Source organism: Macrobrachium nipponense, chromosome 10, assembly GCF_015104395.2.
Source record: "Macrobrachium nipponense isolate FS-2020 chromosome 10, ASM1510439v2, whole genome shotgun sequence".
NCBI lineage: Eukaryota > Metazoa > Arthropoda > Malacostraca > Decapoda > Palaemonidae > Macrobrachium > Macrobrachium nipponense.
This window is the reverse complement of record NC_087204.1, coordinates 52,907,875-52,931,060: the sequence shown is the minus strand read 5'-3', so window position 1 is coordinate 52,931,060 and position 23,186 is coordinate 52,907,875. Positions and strand designations below refer to the sequence as shown.

The window sequence follows — 23,186 nt, the reverse complement described above, 5'->3', positions numbered from 1 at the left end:
CTACAGTGAGGATAAGGCTAGCAGAGCAAGTCTTGAGGGGGAGATCTCAGTCATTGGCCTCACCCATGGGCTCTACGGCATCTGAGTTCGGCTGTGGGGGTCATGTCACACAAGTTACATCTTGCTCTAGAGGCTGAAGTGCCTAGGAAGGCAGCTCAAAGCCTATCAGTCAAAAGACCTCCGAGATGAAGCTCTGACCAGAAATAAACCTACCATGTCTCTGGGACATGTAAATTGTGACTACATCTAGCAATGTGGCTACCAGAGAAGTGTGGGCCAAACACTAGATATGTCAAACTGATAGGAGGAAATGGTGAAGTTCCCCAGCTTGTTCAAATGGTTCTTGGGAGGTATCCCCTGTGGTAGCAAAAGTTTAGAACTGGAGACCAAACAACATGGGCTTCCAGTTTGACCATTGGATGAGCAGGTTGATCATACATGTTCCTTCAAGCTCGATAAGTCTTCTCCCATGCAACAAAGTAAGGACCAATCCTTTCTGACTACCTTCCAATTGGGGGTTAAGGTGGTCCGCCAAACCTACGCTTTCTCCCTCGCCCTGACTCCTTATCAAGCCAGAACTGAGGGGGTGGTCCAAAAGGGTAGGGAAGACTACTGGCACTTCACAAGGCAGATGAAAACTGGGCTCCTTGTTAAGGTTTGATTTACACTTTCATGATTACAGAAACAGGCAGTGTGGCCATACTCAAAAGGCCTCACCACATTATCCCTGGTGGGCTTGATGGAGACTGCACTGTGGATCAAGGCGTCCGGACTAGGTATCAAACTCCTCATCAATGCACCAACTAGCCTAGTATAGTAAACTATTCATTGCAAAGTGTAAAGAGGTTCCTATTTGGTAATATAGCAGATCCATTCTGCTTTGCAAGACTACTAGTAACACTTGAAACACGTTTGGCGATGGCATAAGGACAGGTCGTCACAGAACAATGAGGCCTAGGTTGCACTTAGGTCCAAAAGGAGTCACTGCCATTTTTCCAAGCACCAACAACCTCTGGAACTTAGGATAAAATACCAAATGCCTGGCCTCTACCATAGCACAACCACCTTCCCAAAAAAGTACTTTAACACGTCCGGTAACCCAGGATAGACATTAGTCAAGAGGCAGCCTCAATTGAAGCAACACCTTTAGACCTCTACTTTCCTCTCAAAGTAAGTTTTTCCTCCCAAGTCACAAATTACTAAAGGCCACAATTTCTGATTTTCAGGAAGATGGCCGAGCTATGGTAGAGGCTGGCCATTTGGTGTTTAACCCTTTTTCCAAAATCACATTAAAAAATTAGCTGAATTACTAGGTACCTAAGTAGTATATACTTAGCAGGATACAAGCCAATCTTTGATAATCATGCTAACTAGGGCTATGGGCTAGTAGGTATGCTGAAGTGAGATACCTAACATTCACCAATAAAACCATTGTCTAGGTACTAGGTAAAATCACAATCTTTTAAAGTAGGCTAGGCTAAATTGTATTTTTCTTAAATACTTAGGTACACAAAACATCAGCCCTTTACATTAGGAATCACCCTCAGCAAACAGGCTTACTGTTCTCATGGAGTACAATCGACCACCTCCTACAGATTGCGAATAGTAGTACCTAGGTACTACCTCAGTACTTTACCCCATACAGATAGAGAATACCTACTAGGCTTAGCTACCTCACCTACTAGGCATAGATACTACTAGGGGTACTCTAAGGTTGAATGAATGTATTTCATTTTGACCTAATTATACATCACTTAACGAACTCACAAATGACAACAGTTTCTATTACCTTGCTATAAAATTCAAAACGTTTGGAGAACTCTCAAAAACGTTTCAGAACCGGGATCAACGTTTACCACAAAAAAGATGGGTTGTCCTAGTTTCAAGATCGTTAAGGTAAATGTCGATGGTTAATTATATAATAGTAATTGAACAAATAACTACAGTTATTCATCAAACAGTTAAAATGTTCCAAAGCTTAATTCAGCTTCCGCACCCCCCAATACGATGACATTTTGAATATAACACGAGTAAAAACGAAACAACAAGTAGCCTACCGGTCCTGAAACATAATTTGTTGCACATGTGGAACCATAGTAAGATGATGCAAGATCGGTGCTGGCAAATTTATTGATGGGATTCGTCTTATACATACACGTCGGTAGATCTACAACTGAAGGCGTAGTAACCAACTTAGGCAACAAACGGATACATTTTGACCAGAAGTGGCCCAGTTCAGGAGTTATTTTGAAGGAAATTCGTATTAACCTTCACTTACTTTACCCTTACTGGGTAACCGAATCTTGCACCGAAGAAGGTATGACGTGATCGCATCATCGCAGTCGCTTTATAGTACTCAAAAACTACCTATTCCCCGATTCACAATGAGGAATCCCCCCCCCCGAAATCGAATTGCATTAACTAAATTTGCCTCTTAAATATTGTCAAGTCTCATATAATGGGAATTATTCGAATAAGTTTCATATAATATATTTATTTAAAATACCCAATTAAAACGCAGAAAAATCTTCTTCGAAAATACTTTATTTATGTGAGAGTTTAAAAACACTGTTACCAGATAGTCCTACAATTGCCTTTGCTTCACCTAAAGATATAATAGTTTTCTTTATTTTCATTAAAACCCGTTTAGAACCTCGTCTTGCTTAATAAGATGTTTTCATAATATCGTGCGTTATCAGTATTATTGTTCTTTTATAATAATGAAATAAATTGCCAGTGTCACAATAGAAATGTTGCCAATACGTTATGAAACCCTTCACCTGATTGGTCGAAGTCAGTAATGGCGTCGACCCTTATGTACGTTAATGTTTATTCCGTTCGTCCAGTTACCTTGTGTCAACGCTTATTCAAAGGTATTATAAGGAGGTATAATTGGCATTGGTGAAAAACCGTGATGCATTTTGATGAATGAAAGCCAGGAATAAATAACAGTGACAATGAGAATGATGATGGTGCAGCCACGAAGATACTAGCCAATCATCGTCAAGATAAGAAGATGGTTGTTTGTGAAGCCATGGCAGGCTGCCTGCGTTATATTTCCCGTTGAAACAAAGCTTTCCCAGGTTTCTTGTCATTAATGGTGACCGTCGCATCTCCCAAGTGGACCTTGAGTGAATTGTGAGAGAAAAGGTGTTGAAAAATTTGGTGTCTAAGATGAGAATTGTAAATATAAGTGAAGAAAGATGAGCCAGGTCACGTGACCCAGGAATGAAAAATGGCGCCTATGGTTTGGATAATTTGAAGAGGATGCGAGAGATGTCAGTCGTGTTGGTTTGTTTGTGTTTACATTGATCTCACCACATCCCTGATGTAATGTACAGGTGCTAATCACCTTGTACAAGCTTCAAAATGTCAGAAAGAAAAAGAAAACGAGGGCGTCCTCGCTCGACGCCCGTTTTAAGCTATTCTCTGAAATGAAGATGAGAAATAGCATAGCGAGAGTCATTAAGAAACCTAGATATTTGATGGAACAGGAGGAGGAGAGCAACCACAATCACTCTCGCTCTTCCTGCTCACCATCCTCATCTCGATCCTCACAGGTCGTAGGCTATGATAAAAGCGGGGGATCTCACTTCAGAGTCGGGTTTAGGGAGGGAAAATAGTAGTAAAGGGCGAAATAAAAGAGGCTACAATCCAGACTTTGATGACAAGGACTCAGAGTACTTGTATGGGTCGAATTTGAGTTGGAGGAAGATGCTCTCTCCGATGACAAGGAGGAGCTCCCTGAGTCTGTCAGTGGCAGTGATGTAGAGCTGGGGGAAGACGGGGGGGAGGAGGAGGATGACTTGGCCTTTTCAGATGGTGAGGCTTCCATGTCTAGCTTTAGTACAGTTAGTGAGTCGCAGATCAAGTCCTGCTTCAGTTCGCGCCTGCAGACACCCATTCCCGTTTGGCTTCAGACCGTGAATACCCGCCCCCCTTAGAACTGCCCCCATTCGGGCTGACGATCTTACTTAGCCCCTGCCCCGTGCCTACGTCTTGAAAGCCGTCGGTATATATGAAGTACTGCGTCACTTTAGAACGCTTGTCCGGCTTTCGCCGATGAGGTTTGAAGACTTTTGTGCTGCGTGATGGTCGAAGAACAAGTTTCCTTATTAGCAGAAGTTTCACATGGCGTTGTTTTAAAGGCCTTGATCCGAGAAGAGGACCTCCTCAGCAAAACACATTTTGGTCCTCGGACAGAAGGGGACTCTATTAAATGTCATCCTTTACTTCATTGATGCCCTCTCTTGGCCGAAAAGTCTACGACTCTACTTACAAAAGTGATCGCGAGTTTTCTTCCCCAACCTGAAAATCCTGATTCTTGTAATTACCCATACACTTCATGGTAATAGGTAAGTATACCTTTGGCTCTACCGGTACTTTTTATCACTTGTGTTATGGAAATTGTCTCAGTAAAAGAAGACCAATCACATGAAGATATCGATTCCAGCCTAGTACATACTAAGTACCTAGCCTATAGTAATATAGTTTTGGATTGATGAGTATGGAAAAGTTGTGTACAAAGCAGTACAGTGAATAATCTGGGAGATTTAGCAAGATAATGCAAAATTTTCCATCTATTGGTTTTATGAGGTAAGTACCACCTAGTATAAGTAGGGTAAACAAACCCCCCCCCTGCACGGTACAGGGGTGGGACCATGTACGATCAACTTGTACAACCCCAAAAAAAAGTACATTATAATGTGTCCTAACATCGGAGATGGGCATCAGTCGCGACTTGTTGTTGGTGAGAAACTGAGCTAAAGACCTCTACTCTCCTTTCGAAGTAAGTATTTTCTCCAAAGTTAGAAAATTGAGGGTAAGAAATTTTAAGATTTAAACAGAGGGTAGTGAAATGTGGTACAAGGCAGTCCAAATCTCACCAAAACGCGCTTCAACATTTTTACTTACAACTCTAAATATTTAGAAGATTGACGCCATCTCGATGTTTACAGAGTCTCTTGTGTCAATAAACTAACCATTTTCCTGTGATAAATCCGCACACCACTTGCACCCACAGACGCTGGGGCACTTTCATCACAACAATCGGAACACGGTCCCTAACCGGCTTGTTTGTTAGTAAACAACCAGTTTGGTAGAAGACGACGACGAACCGATGCACTTCTAATAATTTTTTAAGCAAATAGTTAAAACATCAATATTTTACACATTATTATGATTAATTTGAAAATAGTTCGTTATTGAAAAAGTAACTCGATTCTGACTCAAATCTAAGTAAATTAATTAAATTTTTTGGAATTAAAAACGTTCGTTTAAGTCCTGTATTATGACGTCACGACATCTTGGCTTTCATACCTATTGTAAATAATTGCTTTACTCAACTTCTTGCAGAACAGATTACCAGTTATTAATGCAGATTATCAGCTATTCATGTAATTGTTATAATCGTAATGCGCATATATATAGGCTATCTTTATTATTTACTTTTTGGATACATGAAGATGTTTTACTGCCGGATTATCCCTGTAGTGTGACGCAATCGTTTTCGGTCCCTGGGCCTCTGTCTGTTTTCGCACCATAAGAAATTATGGGGCCGAATTTGCAATGACCAGAAAGTCGTTAAAAGAGGAAAGTTAGCATTGAAGGGCATATGTTTTGGATTGAGATACAAATTTATTCAATAGCTAGCATGTAAAAAGTACTTGATTACAAAAAACTTGATGACAAACTAAGCAGCATACCTACTATGGGTTTCAGAGACAGTGCAAGCACGTTTTTGGGCAATATATACCTATTTCTGTAACGAACGCTCGTATCAGAATGAGAATCTGCTATAGTGCATTCACACCCAGTGCTGTAATTTATTAGGGTATCGTGAATCACCAATCGAAAGAATAACGACACTTGTCCTTGTACCAAGAGACAAAAACTCCATTATGCAGAAATGGATACGAACACACGTAAAAAGCTCCACTACCCTCTCCACCCCCCCCTCCACCGCCACCCATTTCCTTCTTCTGTTCATTTGCCTTCCTTTCTCTCTCTCTCTCTCTGTTGCTATTCGGTATGTGTTGACCCTCCAAACTGGGTATAAGAGTACACACAAAACGGTGAAATTGGCTATGTATTGGAAGTAGATATACATAAGTATATTAAAGCAATTTTATCATTATTGCATTACTATGACACAATAGAATTCATGGAAACAGTTTATAATAATGAATTGATTCGTAGGTGTGAAGCCTCCACTAATGTGGCAACAATGATGTTGCCATTCGTAGCATGTAAACATTAAGGTTACATTTATTTCTGGCATACAGTTATTAAAGAAAATAAAATCAAAATACTAATTTAGACTTAAATCAATGAAAAGTGCTAGCAAAAATAAAAGCAAAAAAAAAATAAAAAAAAAAATATTTGTTCCGACACGGCATACAAACCTTCGGTCCTTTTACAATAGGAAGGTACTAGCGGCAGCTGGATAGGTCGTAAGCTTTCGAACAAGGGGTTCGGTAGTTAACTGCTTGTACCGACGGAGGCGCGCGCGCGACTGGGAGGTAAACAAACCACTTTTGCTTTCGGCCTGCTGGCGTGGTGGACGTGTATCATCGCTCTCTGCCCGCTTCATCGTCGTTTGCTTTCGCATGATTGTGTTTTTCTTCGATGTATCTAGTGAAACTGAATTGTAAGTACAATCATTTCATTGATTTCAATTGTGAATTAAAGGATCTTGCTGCACAACGCTCTCCGATTACCCGAGTGCCGGGGACTGAAGGGCGTAATTGCGGGAATTCATTTGTTTTCCAGAATGATCCTCGTATTGTGTATGCTCGGTGCCGAGGGCGGGAAGCGCTCGCTCCGAGCGTATATTGGGTTGGAAATGTGTAGATGAAAATCGTAAGTAAGTACTCTTTTCATTTATATTTTTTGACCTGTGTGCCCGTTGCCGAACGAATACTATCGGCACGGAAACTTATTCAGTATGAAAGTGGAATCGCAAGTACAGTATTCTTTTTCATTTTCATAGATTATTTTATTGTAGCAATACTCATTTGGATCAGTTTCCGAGCTTTGCCCGGAGATTGATCCATTCCCCCTTTTTATGTTGAATGAAGTGAAATCGCAAGTACAGTTCTTTTTCATTTTCATTTTGTTTGTTATTGAGATTGCATTGTTGACTGGGATCAATGTTCCGTTATTCATGGGAATTGATCCTTCTCTTTTTGATTGTATGAAGTGAAATCGCAAGCGCATAGTAGTCTTTTCATTTTCATATATCTGTTGATGCATCAATTCGTTATGGATCAAGGTTCCAGAAACCTTGATTCATAAGGTAAGGAATGAAACCTTTCACCCTTACGCTCGGTACCGAGGGCGCAAATGCGCTCGATCCGAGCCCTTTTTCATGTGAAGTGAATCGTTTGCAAGATGCATTTTCATTTTGTTCCTTATTATTGATTGCATCAATATTATTTGGTTCAAGTTCCGCTCAGTCAGGGAATTGATTCCGTATGCCCTTGTATTCGTGCCGATGGCACGACTGCTAGAGCTCTTATTTTGTTGTTGGGTACATGGGTACTGTGCGGGGGAGGGGAACGAGAACCCCCCCGCTCAGTTCCCACTGATGACTCTTCCCCACTTGGGGGGGGGGGGGGGAGGTTATCGGCGTTCTTCTCCTCGCCCGATCCGTCGAGCGCGGGGCGAGGGCGCTCGGTGACCCGATGTACAATTGTATTAGGGGTCTTCCACGTCGTTCAGGGAGGATCAAACCCCCGCACAGAGGGGATTTCCCTCCATTAACGCTACTACTTTTTTTCCCCAGGTGATACTGCCACGAGGGTGGACCTTGGTGAGGTATGGGCGTCCTTCCAATTGCAGAGCGTGCTGGTGTCCAGGGGCGGCGGTTCTATGTCTGGGCATATTGCGGTCACCCATGGAGTGGTGACCACGCTACCAGGTGACGACGTCCCTCCTCACCTGGTGTACTCGCCTCGCGTGGTAACAGTCTTGCCTACAGCCGCTGTGAAGTGCCGTTCACCGTACCGAGAGGGGGGGCGTGCCGCCGCCGCTCGTGGTTGCCGCGCTGCAGCGACCACACTTCCGCTGCCCTAGAACTCGCCCCAGGACCTGCCGCCGGTAACAGGATGTTGCTGCCTGCTGCTCCACTTCCGTGTTTGACCGGTGCTGCCTGCCGTACCTGCCGATTCTGGGCTGACTGTCCAGGCAGTTGCTGCGTTGGCCGTCCCTGCCGTTGCTGCGCTGGCTGTTCCTGCCGTTGCTGCGCTGGCGATCCCTGTCCGTTGCTGCGCTGGCTGTTCCTGCCGTTGCTGCGCTGGCGGTCCCTACCGAGGATGTGCTGGCCGTGCCTGCTGTTCCTGAGATACCCATACCTGCTGATGTCGTCCCTGTTCGTGGTGGTACTACCCCAGACTGTGGTCTGTCTGTACAGGTGCGTCCGGGCCCTGTGGCTTCGGCTACAGCAGCCCCGGCTCCGCCCTGGATAGCAGATCTTACGTCTGTCCTGAGGAAGCTGACGAAGAAGAGGAGGAAGGTGTCGTGGTCGTCGTCTTCATCTTCTTCATGGTCGTCAGCCGCCGCCTCTTCCCCTTCGACTTCTAAGGCTTTACAGCCGAGGAAGAAGAAGGTTGCCTCCTCCCTCCTAAGAAGCTTCCTCGGGAGCTTCTCGGGACCCGTCTTCACCTCGGTGGGACGGGAGATTTCTTCCGCTGGTATCATCCTGCTCCTTCGGGAGCGGGGACGCCCGTCTCTTCTTCCGCAAGGAAGAAGACTACGGGGACCAGAGGGGTACCGGCTAACACCGGTACTTCCTCGCCTGGCGTAAGTGGTTCTGCCACTGCATCAGGGTCCGTCTCGGCCTCTCGCTCGCGGGAGGTACCGAGTGTACGGTCGCCTAACAGCGACCGTGCAGCAGGAACCAGACCTCTGAGTCCGCTCAGCGTCAGGTTCACGGCACGGGGCGGAAAGACTGGTGACAGTCAGCTCAGACTCTCACCAGACCAGCTCTCACTCTCGCGTGAACAGCTGGTGAACAGCTGGCATCCCCACCCGGGGACGTGAGCGGTCCACGACCGACACTGGGCAGGCTGGGAAGAGGTCCTCCCGTTCGCCGGTGCCAGCCACGGCTGGAACCAGCGACGTGACGTGCCGTGAGGACAAGCACCGGTCTCAATGCGACAGTGGAGCCTGCAGGTCGCCTGACCGTCGCTCTCACAGAGAGCGATCGGGTACGGCAAACCAGCACCAGCTCTGACACTCGAGATCAGTGCCGCTGTGCTCAGTCCAGCCGTTCTCCACAGCGAGACGGTTCGACCAGGCCTGCAGCTCGATCGTCACCGCGGGTTGACGAGTCGCCTGCAGCCCTCCAAGCCTGCTGGTCATGCCAGCGAGCGACGAGGGAGCGTCAGGTCTGCTATCTCCCGCCTACCTTCAACCTCCTCGGGTTACACCGGGAGGGAGCGAGGTATTGAGGAGTGATCGTGAGGGGTGCGCTCCTCATGATCCCACCACGACGCCCTACGTGCCAGGCACGGTTCTTGGACCGGCCAGGACGTATGCGCAAGTGGATGGGGAAGACCGAGAGGGCTGTCGCTGTTCCCCCTTCTTAGGAGGAAGGTTCTCGAATATGCTCTTGTTCGAAGGGCTTAACGGTCCCACTCTGCAAGATGCCGTGACTTCCGAGATCCAGAGGAAACTTTGCCGAGGTTACGGCGCTGATTCGTCAGCACAATGACCTCGGGGAAGGATCGCCGCTCCCACCAGCAGAGCCACGTCTCGGCTCGAGTCGGTTTGGGGCCCGAGAGGGAACCCAAATCGACGGTGGGGCGGCCGCGATCGGAGCTTGCCGACTGTGTTGAGCCAGGTAGTCTCTCGTCTCCGGACAAGAAGGACCTCGGTTTCTGGACGGTCGAACAAGCTCCTTCGCCTCCTCTACTGCGACAGAGGCGTTCCTACGTGTCTTCGGACATCGCAGTTTATATATCCCTTCAGTCCTCCTGAGGTTTCGACCTCGACGAGGACTGGAATGAGTCGGAGCGGTATCGGCTCTCTCCTGTCAGGTCTCGATCAGCCCCAACCGGACGACGTTCACAGTGGAAGGACGGCATTCCCCCTCACCTGCTGCCGGAAGGGGGGGGGTGCCTGGCCAGCCATGGGGACCCGGTCCATCAGCGGGCGTACGCTCCAGGAGCATCGAAGGACGTAGCATTGAGACAGGAGATCAAGACCATGCTGAGCAAGTCTAGAAATCGGTACGGATCAACCACCGGGCTTTACAGCCGACTCTTCCTGGTGGAAAAGTCTACGACAGGCTGGCGCCCAGTGATAGATCTCTCTCCCACGAACCGGTTGGTTCGCCAGACCCGGTTCACGATGGAGACGGCACGCTCAGTGCTCGACTCTATCAGGGAGAACGATTTCATGCTTTCAGTGGACTTGAAGGATGCGTATCTACAAATACCCATTCATCAGTCCTTCGAAAGTACCTCCGCTTCATCCTCGACGGGACGGTGTACCAGCTCAGGCCACGTTGCTTCGGTCTCTCAACCGCCCCACAGGTGTTCACGCAAGTGTTCACTCTGGTGTCTGCTTGTGGCCATTCGCACGGGATATGTCTGATGGGATATCTCGACGATTGGTTAGTCCTGGCGAGCTACGCTCGCAGATGGCTACAGGACAGGGATCGGACTGCTCGATGTTCTGTCGCGATCTGGGGATCGCTCTGAACTTCGAAGAGTCCGATCTCGAGCACAAGCAGAGGATGAAGTACCTGGGTATGGCTGATCGACACGGTAGCAGATTCAGAGGCGGCCAACCAGTTCCTGTCTCGCAGGAAACAGGTAGCTCAGTAATGGCAAGTCGTGATCGGACACCTGTCGTCACTCGGGAAGCCAGTCCCTAACGGCGGGCGTCTTCACCTGCGGTCTCTTCAGGGAGACCAAAGGAGAGTTGGTCACAGGCGACGGATCCCCCAAGCCTCCCTTGATCACTGACACAGGAGGTGAGGCAGGACCTAGCCAGGTGACTGGACGACAGGAACCCCTCAAGAGGAGTGCCTCCGCGCACTCTCCCCCCGGACATGCAGCTGCTCTCAGACGCATCGACCGAGGGATGGGGCGCACACCTGGAAGAGTTGCGGACTTCAGGAGTGTGGTACGAGAACGACAAGCACCTTCACATCAATGTAACTGGAACTAAAGGCAGCGTTCCTTGCTCTCCAAGAGTTCCAGGACCGCTTGATGAGACACTCCAGTGGTGTTGAGTACGACAACACCACGGTGGTGGCTTACGTCAACAAACAGGGGGGACCTAGTCTCTCCCGTTGTATCAGTTGACTCGGCAGGTGCACGAGTGGGCCGAGGCACACTCAATAGAGCTGTCGGCACGCTACATTCCAGGGAAGGAAGGTAGTAGCAGACACGCTCAGCCGTCGGGATCAGGTGATAAGGACCGAACGGTCTCTACACCAGGACGTGGCGGAAAGGCTCTTCGACCTGTAGGGGCGACAGTCGAGGATCTGTTCGCCATCCGGCACAACAGGAAGCTCCAGGTGTTCTTCTCGGCCGTGCCGGATCCATGGGCAGCTGCAGAGGACGCTCTTCAACACCCGTGGGACAACCTCTTCGCCTATGCCTTTCCCCCGTTCAGCCTGATTCGCAAGGTGATCAGTCGAGCACTGGTCATCCCGAATCTCAGGATGATCCTGATGGCTTCCAAATGGCCACAAAGCCATTTGGTATCCGGACCTGCTGGCTCTTCTCGTAAGAGAACCGAGAGAGATTCCCCATTGGCACAACCTTCTCGTCCAGCCACACGTCGAGAGGTACCACCGAGCAGTCCAGTTTCTACGTCTTCACGGCTGGCTGTTATCCACCTTCTCTTGCGAACGAGAAGCTTTTTCGTTGCGCAAAACGAGATGGCTGGAAAACGTCCGTCAGTTCCTCTGAGCTGTGTACCAGGGGAAGTCGGCCGTCTTCGGTGGTTGGTGTCATAGACGGGGCCATCTCCTCTCAGAGCCAATCTTCAGCAGTAGCGGATTTCCTCGTTTTTCTTCGCCGAGGAAGCTCCTCTAAGTTCCCACCCCAGTCAAGGATACAGAGCCGCCTTGTCGCTCCTCCTGAAACTGACGGGATTGGATATCTCGAACTCGTTCGAGATCTCCTTGCTTAGTAGCAGCTTCCAAAGGTCTTACCAAACCAGGGAACTCGAATGAACCTCGTCTGGCTGGACCTGGCATCGGCGAAGAGAGTACGGGAACGTCATGCAGATAATGATGTGGATGAGATGCTGCTCTGCCTCCGGGAGGACGCTACGGCGGGCTATCTGAAGAGAACTCGACACCTCGGGCCTGAGGGTCGACGCCTCTTCGTTAGCAACGGGGTCAACAAGAAAGAAGTATCAAGAACACTCTTTCGTCCTGGCTGAGTGAGATCTCAGGAGGGCGTATGAGGCTGATGGTAGTGACGACATCCGTACGTCCCGTCCGAGAACTCACGAAGTTAGAAGTATTGGCCCCGTCGTCGGCGTTTTCGTAAGAACTTCTCCGTGGCGCAGGTATGGAAGGCAGTGGTCTGGTACAACCAGACCACCGGCAACTTCCTTATACCTATTGGATATTTGCCCATAGGTCCTTGGATCGGTTCCTTAGGACCTGTGGTGGCTGCTCAATACGTCGTCTAGCGAACCCAGACCCTAGCAGGCTGAACAGCATCGAGTCTGGGTGTGACTGTATGAATAGATAGTGATGAGGGAAGTGACTGGCTTCTCTTTCTATCTTTCTTCCTCTCTACCTGTGGGTAGAGGGATACGGTCATCAACCCTGCTGGATAAGGACGAGATGCCGGTGAGCTATACGACAGAGCCCCATCCTATCCCTTGCACGAGGGATGGGAGCAGAATATCCACCACTTCCTTCTACAAGGGGGGAAGTGGATGCCTACAAGAGTCAAAACCATGACTTTAACTTTGCTCCTGTACAGGAACAAGTTCTTACATTGCTGGTACGAAGAGATGCGCATGCCCCTCTCTTAGTACTCGTCAGAGGTTCTGACCATTGATCCTGCGGTGCACACCCCGATCAATCGGACAGAGGCTTTGGATCTCCCTCGCTCTTACGACCAGGAGGCTTCCAAGGTTGGGCGAACACCAGTCTGTTCACAAAAGACTCAGATTCCACCCACCAAGAAGTGAGTCTTCCTATTGTAAAAGGACCGAGGTTTGTATGCGTGTCGGAACAAATGACAATTTGTCCAAATTGCACTTTTTCCTAACTATACAAACCTGAGGTCCTTTTACACATAGCCCCACCTCATGCCACCCCTCACTCTGCAGTTTTTGCTTGGGCCAAAAGCAAAAGTGATTTGTTTACCTCCCAGTCGCGCGCGCGCGCCTGTCGGACAAGCAGTTAACTACCGAACCCCTTGTTCGAAAGCTTACGACCTATCCAGCTGCCGCTAGTACCTTCCTATTGTAAAAGGACTCAGTTTGTATAGTTAGGAAAAAATGCAATTTTGGACAAATTGTCATATATATATATAGGTAAATTTTTAGTTTCAGCCAATTTGGAAAAATGCAATAAAAATATTTGTTGCATCAGAAATAAAGTAGTGTAGGTTTCAATGAATTTAACGTTTATTTTGACTGCAAACCAACCGATTTAGAGATTTACTATGTATACCCTAGTTCATCCCACCAATTATGGGGGGACACCCTTTGGGAACCGGGGGTTTTGGGTGGGGGTGGGGGAAGGGGGGGGAGGGTGTTGGGCAGTTGAATGATATTTGCAATAAATGAATAATTAATGTTCCAGCACCCCTCCCCCATACCCCTAACTAGGCCTACCGGGGGGAGGGGGGTAGGGCCCCCCCCAGCGGACCCCCCTTAAAGCCACAGTAATTTTATCAGGGCACCACAGACCTAACACCAACCACAACCATAACCTAACCTAGGGGCCCTGTACCCCTACCTAGGCCTAGCGTTGGCTTTTCCGCACTGCCTAGCCTCCAGCGGGGGGGCCTCCGCCCCCCTGCGACCCCCCCTTAAGGCCACAGTGATTTTCGGGGCACTACGAACCTCCAAAATAATTACAACCCACCCCACCGGTGGGGGGTTGTTTTTGTTTCTTAACTCCAATTCCTTCCCCTAACCTTACCTAGGGCCCTGTACCCCTACCTAGGTCTAGTCTAGGGGGGGCTCCGCCCCCCTGCGACCCCCCCTTAAGGCACTACCTAAACATCCATCAAACCAAATCCAAAGTGATGGTACTGCTGTATACATCGTTATACTACCACCATTATAATATACTCTATAAATTAATGAAGCTTACCTTAAACTGTTGGTTGATAAAAATGTGCTGGGTCTTTGAGGGAAAACGTGAAGAACATTGCAAGGTTCCCTGACATGCAACTTAAAGTAGGAAGTGGCCAGGTACCCGACGACCACATTGCACTGCAAAACAATCGGTAGGAAATCGAAGGTCTGTCAAAATTAATGCCAGAAGGGCCAGCCACTACCTCTGCCATAGGTACAGGAAGACAAAATGCCGTTTTTTTCTTCATTATTCGAGTATTCAGTCAAACAAGGATACCAGTGGACAATAGACAGGTAACTGTATTACTCCGCTGAAATGCTAGTGAAACTTAGTTTTGTTCATGCCACTTACCTGACAGATATATATATAGCTGTATTTTCTGACGTCCGACAGAAATTTCAAAACTCCGCGGCTCGCAGTTGTGGGGCGGCCAGGTGGTAGTACCCATTACCGCCGCTGGGAGGCCGGATATCAGGAACCATTCCCACATTTTCTATTCATATTTTTTTCTGTCGCCGGTTCGGTAAAACATCTGTTTACAGACCTCTGCTCAGGATTTTTTGGAATTGACTCGCTTTTAAGTATCTGATTTTTTTTTTGGTATTGAATTGGATTGTTTGAATTGGCATGCGCGATAGTGGACCGTTTTTTGATTTTGGATTGACTTTTCTCTATAAGATATGTCTGGATCAAGTGTTGTGAGTTTCAGAGTGTGTGTGAGGGCTGATTGTAAGGTGAGGCTACCGAAAGCATCGGTAGACCCCCACACAGTATGTATGAGTTGTAGGGTGGGGACTTAATTGTTTGATTTATAATCGGTGCAATGAATGTGAGAAATTGACCGATGATGAATGGAGAGTGTATGAGTCCTATCGCCTTAAATTGGAGCGCGATAGGATCAGGAGGTCTTCCTCAAGGAGTGGTTTCTTTTCCAAAGGTAAGACTAACATCTCTCCTGCACTAACACCTGTAGTGTTTACAACCCCTAAACCTGTGTTGCCTTCGGGCTCTGATTCTGTGTCGGGAGAAGCGAATGCTCTCTCTATGATTTTGGAGTCTCTTCGCACTCTGGAGACCAAGGTGAAAGCCTTAGAAACTGGCTCGGTGCAAGTGTGTGATTGTGCCCGTCAGTGTTGTGGAGGGGGCGTCAGATCGGCCCCATAATGCCTCTAGGCCTAGACCTCTATCAGACTCCCAAGACCCAGGGAGGAGGTATGTCGAAAGCCGCAAGAGGGTTACGGGGGCTTCCCACCGATCTGGCGTCCCTTCGGCAGACCTTGTAGCAAAGACCCAGGCTGCCAAGGACCGTGCACGAGCGCGCGTCCTGAAAGAGTGCTTCTCGTCCTCCGAAGCGTCCTCCCCGCGCCAAGGGGTGGAGCGCTCGGAGAGACTCTCGTCCGTTTGAAAAAGGACGTTTCTTGCGGAGGAACGCTTCACGTCCTCTTTCGCCGCTTTCGTCGGAAGACGCTTATGATGTCTTTCCGCCTCAGAAGAGAGGTAGGATCTCCTCCGATGAGGACGCTAGGTTGCGTGCACAGGCGCGTATACCTGAGAAACAGGTAGCTGTACCTGTGAGAAGGAAGGAGGCGTCCCCTCGCCCCTCGTCTTCTCACAGGATCAGTCCTGCTTCCTCTGCTCATTCTTCCCCGACGAAGAACATTCTTTTGTCCCTTCAGGACCAGCTATCCTCGCTTATGGCTCAGATGACTCGCCCAGCAGCAGTCGAGCCTAAGTGGAGGAAGGACCTTAGACTGCCTGTCAAGAGGGACTAAGCAGTCTCCTTCTCCTTCACCTACTGCGTCCTGTTCGCCGATCGCTTCTCCTTCGGCGATTCGCCGATCTCGTTCGTCATCTGGAAGGACGTTACGTCAGGACGCTTTTGAGGACGTTCGGCAAGACGCTCGTCAGGACGCTTGTCAAGAACGCTCGTCAGGACGCTAGGCAGGATGTTCGTCAGGACGCTTGGCAGGACGCTAGGCAGGACGTTCGTCAAAGGACGCTCGCCAGGGACGCTACACAGGACGCTCGCCAGGACGCTCTCCAGGACGCTTGGCAGGAAGCTCGCCAGGACGTTCAGGCCTCCTTTCAAGACGTTTTTGGGGATTCTGATCAAGAAGTCTTACCCCCAGACGCTATTTTACGCGCACAGGCACGTATGCCAGCGAAGAAATGTAAGGACGCTTCTCGGGCAGGTGAGACTGCTGCGGAAGGCGCTGAGGACGCTCGTCCTCCTCAGGACGCTCTACCTTCAACGAGCAGTAAGCGTCATAAAGAAGACAGCCGAAATAAGGCTGCATCTAGCAAGGATAGGGGTCCTTTGATCATGCCAAGACCCGCCTTTAGGACGCCTTCTCCTGACAGACGGTCTCCTCTTCCGTTTAGAGAAGAAGGAGAACTAAGTAGTTCGGCTGAATCGGGTGAAGAGGAACCTGCTACAGCCCCTTCTATCTCGGACTATAAAGTCCTCGTACGACTCTTGCGTTCTTCTTTTGAGGACAAATTTCAGCCCGCAGCTCCCAAGTCTCCTCCTTCGCAGTTTTCTTCATCTAAAACTGGAAAAATCCCGGAGTTTGTAGAGATGAAAACTTCTCTATCAACGAAACGTGCTTTTAAAAAGCTCCAGGATTGGATGATAAGAATGAGAGACCAAGGCAAGACGACCTTTGCCTTGCCTCCAACTAGACTTAGTGGAAAAGGGGGCATTTGGTATAGAACCAAAGATGAAGTGGGAGTTCGTATCCCTTCTTCGGCTCAGGGAGATTTCTCCAGCCTTGTGGACTTACAGAGGAGGTCGCTTTTACCCTCTGCTAAGGTAACTTGGACCGCGTCGGAGACTGACCATCATTTGAAAGGTCTGCTCAGGACGCTGGAAGTCTTCAACTTCCTTGACTGGTGTTTGGGAGTTCTGGATATGCAAGCGAGAAGCCCAGAATCCCTTAGTCTGGGGGAGCTGTCCAGCGTGTTAGCATGTAGGACAAAGCCGTCAGGGATGGTTCGGAGGAGCTCGTATCTCACTTTGGAACAGCTTTATTAAAAAAGAGAGCTTTGGCTGTGGCAACTTCACAGCTCGTTCGGTGACGCCAGCTCAGAAAGCGGATTTGTTGTTTTCGCCTCTTTCGAACCATCTCTTCCCCCAGACTTTGGTAAAGGACCTGACGAACAGCTTACAAGAGAAGGCAACTCAGGACCTTTTGGCCCAGTCAACAAGACGGTCAGCCGTACCTTCAACCTCTTCGGCTGCAGTTCGTCCGCCGAAGAAAGTAAAGCCCTTTCGTGGGGCTCTCGAGAGCAGCTCCTCGAGGGAGAGGTTTTTCACGAGGAAGAGCTTCCTTTAAGCCAAAGCCTTCCAAGTGAAAAGCATGTCCTTCAGACACCAGTCGGAGCCAGACTGAAGTATTTTGCGGGAGCGTGGAGAGAGAGAGACACGGACTCTTGGTCCCTCAAGATCGTGGAGCAGGGGTACAAGATCCCCTTTTTAGATCTTCCTCCTCTTTCTACGACTCCCAGAGACCTTTCTCCATCCTACCAAGGGGAAAAGAAGAAAGTCTTGTTCGATCTCCTTCAGCAGATGATCGACAAAAGAGCGGTGGAACAAGTCGCGGACCTGGGGTCTCCAGGTTTTTACAACAGAATCTTCCTAGTACCAAAGCAGTCGTCAGGTTGGCGTCCAGTTCTAGATGTAAGCAGGCTCAATCTTTTCGTGGAAAAGATCAAATTCACGATGGAGACGCCTCATTCTGTTCTGGGAGCGTTGAGACCGGGCGACTGGATGGTATCCTTAGACTTGCAGGACGCGTACTTTCACATCCCGATCCACCCTCTTTCAAGAAAGTATCTAAGGTTTGTCTTAGACAACAAAGTATGGCAGTTCAGAGCTATGTGCTTCGGACTGACCACGGCTCCGATGGTGTTCACAGTGGTGATGAAGAACGTAGCGAGGTGGCTACACTCTTCGGGAATAAGAGTTTCCCTATACCTCGACGACTGGCTGATCAGAGCGTCGTCGAGAGAGAAGTGTCTGAAGGACTTGCAGTTCACTTTAGCCTTAGCGAAGTCCCTGGGACTTCTGGTCAACCTCGAAAAGTCGCATCTGACCCCAACACAGTCCATCGTGTATCTGGGGATTCAGATGGATTCAGTGGCTTTTCGAGCGTTTCCGTCCCAGGAACGTCAGCGGCTAGGCTTAGAAAAGATCTCAGCCTTTCTAAGGAAAGAGACTTGCTCGGCGAGGGAATGGATGAGTCTGCTGGGGACCATTTCCTCGCTAGAAAGGTTTGTTTCCTTGGGAAGACTGCACATCAGGCCTCTCCAATTTTTCTTGGCAGACGAGTGGAAGGCCAAAGACGATCTCAATGCAATATTGAGAATATCGATTCCAATCAAGAACCACCTAAGATGGTGGTTGGACCCTCAGAAGCTTCAAGAGGGCGTGTCCCTAAGTCTTTTGAGCCCCGACCTAGTGTTGTTTTCAGACGCTTCCATCACAGGATGGGGAGCAACACTAGGGGTGGGGGAAGGAAGTGTCAGGCTCCTGGAGAGGGGAACAGTAGCCTGGCATATAAATGTCAAAGAACTGGCAGCAGTATTTCTGTCCCTGCAGTTCTTCGAAAAGAGTTTGGAGAACAAGATTGTTCAGATAAACTCGGACAATACCACAGCACTCGCTTATTTAAAAAACCAGGGAGGAACACACTCCAGAACGTTGTACTCCCTAGCGAGAGAGATTCTGCTGTGGGCAAAAAGAAAAAAGGTGACTATCCTGACGAGATTCATTGCAGGAGTGCAAAACGTCAGGGCAGACCTTCTCAGTCGTCGGGACCAAGTCCTTCCGACGGAATGGACCTTGCACGAGGACGTTTGTCGAGACCTGTGGACGCTGTGGGGACGTCCACTGGTCGACTTATTCGCAACGTCAAGGAACAAGAGACTTCCTCTTTACTGCTCCCCGGTCCTGGATCCAGAAGCAATCGCGGTAGACGCTTTGCTTTGGAATTGGACGGGCCTAGACTTATACGCCTTCCCACCATTCAAGATTCTGGGGGAAGTCATGAGGAAGTTTGCGCCTCGGAAGGGACAAGGTTAACCCTGATCGCTCCGATGTGGCCAGCGAGAGAATGGTTCACAGAGGTCATGTCTTTCCTTGTAGACTTTCCAAGGACATTGCCCTGGAGGAAAGATCTACTCAAACAGCCTCACTTCGAAAGGTTTCACCAAAACCTCTCCGCTCTGAGTCTGACTGTGTTCAGACTATCGAAAAGTTGGCCAGAGCGAGAGGTTTTTCGAAAGCAGCTGCGAGAGCAATCGCACATGCGAGACGTGCTTCCACAAGAGCTGTTTACCAATCGAAGTGGGCTTCCTTCAGGGCATGGTGTAAAAAGGAGGGAGTTTCCTCTTCCTCGACCTCTGTGAACCAGATAGCTGATTTTCTGCTATTTCTCAGAAATGTGCAGAAATTAGCGGTCCCTACCATCAAGGGATATAAAAGCATGTTGTCAGCGGTTTTTAGGCACAGAGGCCTAGACCTGTCTGACAACAAGGATATTCATGACCTTTTGAAGTCTTTCGAGACCTCGAAGGTTCCTCAAATGAGACCTCCATCATGGAATCTGGATGTAGTCCTGAAATTCCTTATGTCGAGCACTTTCGAACCGCTTCAGACAGCGTCTCTTCGAAACCTGACAAGGAAGGCTCTTTTTCCTAACTTCTCTTGCGACGGCTAAGAGAGTTAGTGAAATTCAAGCGTTTAGCAAGTTAATGGGATTCAAAGGGGACAATGCTGTCTGCTCGTTGAACCCATCTTTCTTGGCGAAGAATGAAAATCCTTCGAACCCTTGGCCGAAGACTTTCGAGATCAAGGGTATGTCAAGTCTGGTGGGCCAAGAACCAGAGAGAGTCCTGTGCCCGGTCAGGGCTCTCAAGTTCTACGTGCATAGAACTAAAGAGGTAAGAGGTCCCTCAGGTAACCTCTGGTGCTCTGTGAAGAGGCCAGAGTTACCTTTATCGAAGAATGCTGTGGCTTTCTTTCTAAGGACACCATTCGGGAGGCTCATTCATCTTTCCAGAAGACTGATTTGAGCCTCTTCCGAGTAAAAGCGCACGAAGTACGAGCCGTCGCTACCTCTCTTGCCTTCCAAAAGAACATGTCAATCAAGGACATCCTTGATTGCACCTTTTGGAGGAGTAATCTCCGTCTTCGCCTCACAGACCTAAGGGATGTGAGAACGATCTATGACGATTGTAATGCCACTGGGGCATACGTTTCTGCGGACACAGTATTGGGGTCCAGAAGTAGCTCTTTCCTTATTCCTTAGTTAGGTTTAAGTTAGGTTGTTGTGTTTTTAGGTTGTGGTGAGTCTTATGTGAAGATCGCCCATCCTTTAGTTAGTTTTAAGGGGTTTTTTGTGTATAGTTGGTCAGGTGGTGGTCAGTTGCTTCGTTGCCCTCATTTGTATGGCCTCGATGATCTTGTCACGCTGAGGTCTCGCACCCGTTGACAGATCATCCAGAGCGCACCAGCACTACAGGTCTCCACCTGGCTGGCAACTCTGTGATTAAGCAAAAGCAGCCTTACGTGACAGTAATCACATAGTCTACTTTGCAAACAGGTAAGGAACCAAGATGTATATCATCTACTTAATTTAAGTTTCCCAAAAAATCCTATTCTGTCTCTTCCCACCATCCGAAGGTGGGATTCAGCTATATATATATCTGTCAGGTAAGTGGCATGAACAAAATGTTATTGTTATTATACAATTAAGTTTGTTCATACTTACCTGGCAGATATATATAATTAGAGTGCCCACCCTCCTCCCTCAGGAGACAGAGGCCTTAATAAAAAATATGAATAGAAAATGGGAATGGTTCCTGATATCCGCCTCCCAGCGGCGGGAATGGGTACTACCACCTGGCCGCCCACTGCGTGTGCCGCGAGTTTTGAAATTTCTGTCGGACGTCAGAAAATACAACTATATATATATCTGCCAGGTAAGTATGAACAAACTTATTTTGGTCTTTAACTAATTATTTAAATGTTATCTACCACACTTCTCTGTCATCCCAAACAAACTACGTGTTTTCCTGGCTGGAGCCGATACACATCGTCATTTAAGATTGTTGTGAATGAAGTGTCCCAGCACCTATGGGTACAAGTGGTGTGCAGATCTAACACAGGAAATGGGATGTTTATGGACACAAGTGACTCCGCAAACACAGAGATGGCGTCGGTCTTCTACATGTAATGTGTTTAAGTAAAATTTTGAAAGCATCATGGAGGTAAGTTTGCACCGCACATGGCTAGACTTTCATTAACTTCTGTTTAACCAGAAATTATGACATTATTTTGTGACTTGAAAGAAAACACTTACTTTGAGAGGAAAGTATAGGTCTCGATCTGTTGTTTCCATGCTGGTTGGGTTATGACTGGCGTCTAATTCAGGATACTGGGAGTACTAAAGTTATTTTTTGGGAAAGTGTCCGCACAACGGTACAGTGTCCGCCTGTCCACACAGCAATGCATTACCCTAGTCCATTGTTTGTGATGTTCCGTGTTAACTGGGGGAGGCAGAGCCCCCTGGCAAGTCTGGGCATAGCACCCTAAGTGATGTTAGAAAGTTAAGGCCTATACTCTGGCTACAAAAGGTTGGACTCAAGGGTGATTAGCACTGCTGCCATTATTTTCTTAAACTTGTTCAAACTTTTCAGGAAAAGGGTTGACAATTTGGTAGATTTGGCCAAATTTTTGAGTGGCACTTCCATTACCTCGTGAATGGATAATTAAGGGAAAGCCACTGCAGGGGTCACAGTAATAAGATTATCTATCACCTCCCTACAGTTGTCCGCACAAAAGCAAAACACGGAGATCAAAGCATTATATTTATAATTGGACCTTGTACATTTTTTGAGTTTTGTAATGCAAAATTTAATTAGGGTTTTAAATATATATATATATATATATATATATATATATATAGATATATATATATATATAGATATATATATTTATATATATATTTATATATATATTTATATATATGTATATGTATATACGAGGTCCATTCAAAAAGTATCCGACCTTGGTTCATAAAAGGACAAGTAATTCACCAATCAGCAAATTAGTCTTGTGGGAGTTGACAGCACTCTTACTGCGCATGCGTGTAAATTTTAAAAACTCTAGTGTGTGTCAGTACCCGCCTGTGAGGGCTAGAGTGCAGACGTCCAGCACAAGCTCGTCGGATTATCGTCCTTACACAACTGCATTAAGTTCTGCTACAAGCTTGGTGATACACAAGTGCAAACTAGCCAGAAGATTCATCAAGCCTTTAGCGATGAAGCCATGGGAATAACACAGATAAAGGAGTGGTATAATCGCTTCAAGCAAGGACAAACCTCAGATAAGAGCAAGCCATGGTCAGGCAGGCCATCCACCAGCAGAAACGAAGAATTCGTTGAAAATGTTTGTCGAATAGTGGAGGACGACCGTCGTATAACCATCAAGGAAATTACTGAAGAAGTAGGAATAAGCACAGGATCAGCTCATACAATTTTAACGGAAGATTTGGCCATGCGACGAGTGTCTAAATTCGTTCCCAAGTTGCTGGTGGAACAGCAGAAACAACTCTGCCTGAAAATTGCACAAGACCTGCTTGACTGTGCTAACAGTGACTAGGACTTCATGAAGACTATCATCACTGGTAATGAGACATGTGTGTACGGATATGACCCGGAAACTAAAATTCAGTCATCACAATGGAAGCATCAGACATCACCAAGACCCAAAAAAGCACGACAGGTTCGCAGCAATGTCAAGGTAATGTTGACAGGTTTTTTTGACTCCAATGGCATTGTGCATCATGGATACGCACCAGCAGGACAAACAATTAATAAGGAGTATTATCTG

The 23,186-nt window shown here is 47.8% G+C and overlaps 2 protein-coding genes and 1 pseudogene across 7 annotated transcripts in view; 2 read left to right on the top strand and 1 right to left on the bottom strand.

Moving 5' to 3' along the window:
- Positions 1-2,214, bottom strand: part of LOC135223616 (aminoacyl tRNA synthase complex-interacting multifunctional protein 2-like) — a 166,373-nt gene extending 164,159 nt beyond the window's left edge. For 5 of the 6 annotated variants that reach the window (XM_064262222.1, XM_064262224.1, XM_064262226.1 and 2 more), the window contains exon 1: positions 2,058-2,214. In XM_064262222.1, coding sequence (XP_064118292.1) covers positions 2,058-2,153 — 96 coding nt within the window. In that variant the 5' untranslated portion in view covers positions 2,154-2,214. Of the gene's footprint in view, positions 1-1,789; positions 1,932-2,057 lie in introns of those variants that run through there. The other variant, XM_064262223.1, reaches the window with a different exon arrangement.
- Positions 2,215-3,570: 1,356 nt separating this feature from the next.
- Positions 3,571-4,241, top strand: LOC135223974 (nucleosome-remodeling factor subunit NURF301-like; annotated as a pseudogene).
- Positions 4,242-21,556: 17,315 nt separating this feature from the next.
- On the top strand, positions 21,557-22,955 carry LOC135223973 (protein GVQW3-like). Its single transcript, XM_064262896.1, has 2 exons — positions 21,557-21,562; positions 22,563-22,955. Exons 1-2 carry the CDS (start codon positions 21,557-21,559, stop codon positions 22,953-22,955), a joined length of 399 nt encoding a protein of 132 aa, XP_064118966.1.
- The last annotated feature ends 231 nt before the right edge of the window (positions 22,956-23,186 follow it).